Consider the following 6,000-nt stretch of genomic DNA (forward strand, 5'->3'; position numbering starts at 1 on the left):
GAAAAAAATCGGTTAACATATTTTCGGCCCCCATATATATGATGGGGTAAAAATTATAAGTACAAAAGCGCACGCACAGCATGGTACGTTCATTTGGCGCATGCGAAAAGGTGGCGGTGCAAAATAACGCGGGGAAGTATACCCCTTACAGAAAAACAAAAACATGGAAAAAAATGCTAAGGTGTACGTGGGTGGGTAAAATGTTCCGTCGAGTCTACATCAACAGGGGGGCAATACAAAAATGGTTGCCCGTTCAGGCAAACGGCAAGTACATACACATGTATGTATGAAGTAGACATGTCCCACCACCACTGCCAGTTGATCTCTCCTTTTTTATTACACTTTTATTGCGATCCGCGCAACGATGAACGGTTGACGCGTTACACCGTGAGTCTCTTCCTTATGTGGGCCTGGACCCTCGTGAGGGAAGGCAAATTCTCGTTCACCTTGCTCTTGTACTTGTGCTTTAAGATGGCGGCCTCGATGACGCTGACACAGTTCTCCCACTCGACGAGCTTCTCCCTCTGGAGAGTTGTGAGTAATTTGGCACCCTCCTGTTTCAGAAACACCATGGTCTTTCCAATTTTTAGCATATTCTCGGCGAGGCCCGAAGATTGCAGTAACTTCTCACACTTGGATCTGGAATCAAGGGACGAATCCTCAGCAATAGCAATGTTGATAAATTTGAACTGGTATAGGAAGTCTTCAAAGGTTCTTCTGTAGGAGTAGCCTAACTGACGCAGGACGAGGGCTTCCAAAATGGAGAGGGCATGAAGTTGGATCAATATTTTCGGTTCACACCATTCTAGCGGTTTCTTATTTTCATTTGGCTTGATACAACGAATGAAGTGTGGTTCTGTGCTGTTGATCAGTGTCATTAGTGCAGTTAGCTGGTTCAGGAACTGAGATCCTATTAACGACCCTTTGGCAATTTTTCCCTTTTCTATAACTTGACCTTCAAACAAGTTCCTCACTATTTCGTTGTCTGAACTTTTGATGACCTCAACCAGTTCTCCTCTCAACACGTCTTTATTCTTTAGTAAAAAGTTATCTGAGCAGTATTGAATCGGACCAATGGTGTGCTGGATGACGAAATTCTTATTCGAAGCAACCTTCGCTGGAGTGAATCGTTCATTATTCTTCAGATTTGTAATACAAGCACTGACGAACTTTTCATCTGATCCTCCTGGGGCAAGGCACTGATCTTCCAAGTAGGAGAGAACTGATTTTCCTCTCTCACATAGGAGGTCAATTACTGGCTTGTTACTAGTATACTTCAATTCAGCAGTAGATATTCCTTCCTCCATGTACAATTTGGATTCCCTCTCAAAAACAATGTCGATAAAGTTCTTCTGGAGCATTTCATTCGTGATGTTAATAAATAGCTGTTCCAGCGAATTGTTCTTAAACACCTCAAAACCGAAAATGTCCAACATACCCATGAATACCTTAAACCCACCTTCTGGCTCAATTCTAGTATTCAAATTCTTGATGATCCAGAGGAATAATTTTTCATACATAGCTTTGCAAAGGGACAACTGCAACACTTCTGCGTCACTCTTATTCCATCTTCCTTCGATTTTATTTCCTCCAGCGTTCGTAACTTTTATTAATAATTCTCTCTTTACCAACTCATGATTTAAGAACATTAAGTCACAGGCTCTCTTAAACAACTCCGTGTCTTCATCATGAATAGCTGCTGCGTCACTCAATCCTGTTTCTGCCTTCTCTATCATTCGTACATTTCCCAACGTTAGAATACCAGCCACTATGGAAAAAATGTATTCTATCTGGTCATTCGTTAGCTGCATATTTTTTAGAGATTCCATCACTTCTTCGAAATCTTTTTCATCATCTACAGAAGGTACTTCAGTCGAGTTTGGGTTCAACAATCTGTAACTCTTTACATCTCTAAGTCCAAATTTCTCCTTCATACTTTTGCTGGCACCACGAAGGAACTGATAAAATATGTGATATGACCTTTCATTATCGTCCTGAGTTATAATTCTCGATTTTTCCAAAAGAAAGGCAACCACTGAACCGTTTCTAATACCTCCCTCGTGAGATATAACTAACTGCATGAAACGACCAAAACGGGAGGAGTTGTTATTTCTAATCGTTTTCGCATTACCAAAGGCTTCGAGAACTGGGTTTGCTGCCATGATCGCTGTCTGGATACTTAGGTCCATGTTTCCACTTTTGGAGGATGCAAAATATCTCATAATTTGCTTCGTCGCTTCTGTCTTTCCTGCACCTGATTCACCCGAAACGATGATCGTTTGGCTTTTGTTCACACCATGAAGATTCGAAAGAGCTTCCCTTGCACAGGAAAAAATATGTGGTGGTAGCCTCGTATGATCAGCAGTGTCACGGTACTTTCGAATCCATTCAGCAGTCGTATTTCCCAAATCCTTGTACGGATTGATAGCAACGATTAGCGGCACAGCAGTGGTGTATATCTGGTTCTTGAAATATCTGTGTTTCAGAAAGTCCAACACACACGGGATGTTCGTATGGTTCAGCAAGCCGATATCTCCAAACGACATCGGGTCCACTTGTGAGTTGCAGTTCCAGGCATGGTCTATGTCGATTTCGTATGGCTGGGCGGGGTGCACACAGTGCGAGGTGGAAAATATGGGGGGGAGGTACAAATGTGTATACGCACAGTATGTGTAGATTTGTAGGTGCATTCATATAGGGTGTGCGCACTCGCACTTAGTTTCACACGCGCAGCCACACGAAGAAGCTCATTCCGCATTAGCATGCACATAGATTGCGCTTTGTTCTATTTTTTCATTATTTACAGATCCTGATCCGGGGGGGTCGATCTGCACAACGGTTAACTTCTCCTTTTTAGATCCCTGCTGTACAACACATTTTACAAACATGATATTTGGATTTTCCTCTATTGTCGGAGATATATCGGTCCATACTTGATATCCCTGCGGGGAAAAAGAGGTAATTTTTAAGGCGACTCCAAAATTGGAAATTTGTGCAGGGGGTTATTTCAAACGTTGGCAATCTTTCCATCCCTTGGGAGATTTTTTTACCTTAAACACAGCTCCGGATTTGTCAAAAGCCTCGATATTTGAAGCTCGCCTTACAATTTTGCCCGCCGTTTTTATCTCCTCATTTGTGATTGCCATTTTGTACGCGTAACTCGGAATAAAATGCGAACATAAAATCAAGGAAAAGGTAAAAGGGTAAAAATGCGTCAAATGGGGCGAAGTACTGCTTCTGGTAGGTACCCTATTTTTGAAGCAAATATTTTTCGGTAAATGTTTAGTCAGAACAAAAAAAGGAAGAACAAAAAAAAGGAAGAACAAAAAAAAAGAACAACAAAAAATGGAAGAACAAAAGAACGGAAGAACAAAAAAGGAAAGAACAAGAACAAATGTTGCAGAACAATATTTTTGCACGAACAACTCTAAAACAACAACGCTTTTGCCAAACACAAGCAGATAATCGGGTAGCATAAAAGCGAAGAAGCACACAAACAAACAAATAAATAAATGAATAAACAAATAAAATAGAACAAAAAAAAAAAAAAAAAAAGAAGCCAACCTTTTGTTTTCACATGTAAAATATTAAACGAAAAAAGAAAGAAAAAAAAAAAAAGAGAATTTGACAGGTAAAGATAAAATAATATAAAACAACCTAAACGGTAAATAAATTTAATTAAAAATATATGTACGGGTCAGGTAAATTTTAACTTTTTTTTTTTTTTATATATTAAACTTGAAAGCTTTTTTTTTTTTTTTTTTTTTTTTTTTCTGTTTGCACACTCTTTGGTTATTTAAAAAAAAAAAAAAAAAAAGCTGTTTATAGTAGAATGAAAAGTGTGCCACAAAAAAAAATAAAATAAAGTACATGAACAACAACATGCACATGCAGAACGTGTAACGACCCCAATATGGCACATATATATGCGTGAAAACGTAACTATAATTATGTTTGTACAGAAACAGATATAAGATAATTTACGCCAAGAAGGTTTAACAATTTGAGGAATGAAAAGTAACTTTCACCACTCTTTATGACTTCTTAACTGTGGAAGAGAATTGGCTTTTATTTATTTGCGACGTGCTTCTTAAGCCCCCGCTGGCTCCTTTTTTCAAATGGTTAGATTGCGCATGTTGTACAGGTACATATATGCATCTGAATATTTGCACATCGGAATAGGTGTATCTGATTTTATTTTTGCCTCACCGGTGAATAAAGCACCCCCGTGACACTAGAAATTTTTTATATTTTGAGAAACGTGTATATTCTGACGCATGTATTATGTGTGTACATATATAGAACCACATGTGTACGCTTCGTGCGCATAAAAAAATTGCACAAGAAAAAAGGGAAAAACAAAAGCGGGCATCCTGAAATTATTTTTGCGACCCACAAACTGAGTACAAAACGCGCTAGAGATATAAGTTGGCACGTTTTAACTTCAGTAAAGGCTTTGCATTAGAGGCTAACGTGTTTCGCTAAGAATTTCAAAAGGAGCTTACAACCAGGTATTATTTTTTTCACCCATAATTATACTTCTATCGCTTGAACATCACGAACGCGTGAGCCTTTCCGGCCGTGTGGGGTGCTCCTATAACCACATACGAATTTGCATATATGCACACACAAAAGTGACCCCCCCACACCGGGTTTGTAATCTGCGGTGAGCAACACAATCGAGGATAGAGAAAAAGCGTTGCCTATAAATGGCCACGTATATTTGTACAAACATTTACGCTTATGCGTATTTCTACCCCAATTTCGACTATCTATAGAACGAAGTTCGCGTTTTTCTTAAAATGGACTAATCAAAGACCTAAGAGCAGTTCATCCATAGGTGGCTCCATTTTTTAAATAGTTTAAAAATGCAACTAGCGTTTAGTGAAAGGAAAACGTATAATTTTAAAAAATAATTTTTTCTACTTTTTCACAAATGCCTGATTCATTCGTGGGCTCATTCTTTTTGCATGTGGCGAAGGCTATTTTAAAGGGAAAACGGAAAAAAATAAAAAATTTAAATGGGGAAAAAGAACAGAAAACAAAAAAATCGTTGAGAGGAATCTCATTTTATTCTTTTTGTCCTCATATTACTGTCTTGTGAAAAAAATTGTAGAACAATTCTGAAAGGATGGGGCGACTTAATTCGGTGAACTTTTTTTTTTTTTCCTTTGAATGGGGAGGTAGACGCTTCACAAAAAATATCATTTTTTCCTTCTCTTCTTTTGCGCATGGGTAAAAAATTTGCATGCAGGTGAAAGTTTCCTTCTGATGCATTTTGTTCCTTAATTTGCGAATTCATCCCTTAAAGGGGTTTAAATGTATATTCAGAACCGGGTTGCGTTTAATTCCCCCTTCCGTGTGTCCAATCTCCCAGTTGCTTCTTTAGCAACCGCCAAAATAGGAATGCAATGGAGAGTTCCTGCGCATTCGTTTTTAAAGCAGGTGTAAATATATATACATATATATATATACATATATATACATTTTTACTCCTTAGCGTGTTCATACATTTGGATGTAAAAGAGCTCAATGAGCTTTCTCACAGGTGCATGCATAATCAGAGCTGTTGCAAACGCAGAGGTGGCTTTAAAAACCTATCCCTCGAAAAATTCGCAGGAAAAGTAATGCTTGCTTGTTAAAAAAAGGAGAAAATTAAAACCGGACAAACGCTCTAACCATATGCACGACATCCATTTTTTTTTTCCATTTTTTGCTTCCCCATAATATGTACGTAATTATGCATTTTTTGTCCTGTTAAGCGTTCAACTTAATTTTCACCATGATGATAATTCATTCTCTTTAACTTCATTTTAACTGGTAAGCATTGTTCCACTGAACTGTCTACATGTACACACATTTATGTGTAACATATTTTTATATGTGCACAAGTTTTGCCTTACGAACACATGAAACAGAAATTCCGCCAGAGGGAAAAAGTCATCCAAATTAAAGACATACAGTTCGCTTATCGTTAAAATATTACCAAGTGTTAAAAAA

The 6,000-nt window shown here is 38.1% G+C and overlaps 1 protein-coding gene across 1 annotated transcript; it reads right to left on the reverse strand.

Moving 5' to 3' along the window:
* Positions 1 to 380: 380 nt before the first annotated feature.
* Positions 381 to 3,558, reverse strand: PCOAH_00041630 (Myosin a; the record flags this gene model as incomplete). Its single annotated transcript, XM_020060951.1, has 3 exons — positions 381 to 2,600; positions 2,769 to 2,942; positions 3,051 to 3,558. The coding sequence occupies 3 exons, from the start codon at positions 3,474 to 3,476 to the stop codon at positions 381 to 383; spliced, it is 2,820 nt and encodes a 939-aa protein (XP_019916558.1).
* Between the last annotated feature and the right edge of the window lie 2,442 nt (positions 3,559 to 6,000).

Source organism: Plasmodium coatneyi, chromosome 12 (assembly GCF_001680005.1).
Source record: "Plasmodium coatneyi strain Hackeri chromosome 12, complete sequence".
NCBI classification, from domain to species: Eukaryota; Apicomplexa; class Aconoidasida; order Haemosporida; family Plasmodiidae; genus Plasmodium; species Plasmodium coatneyi.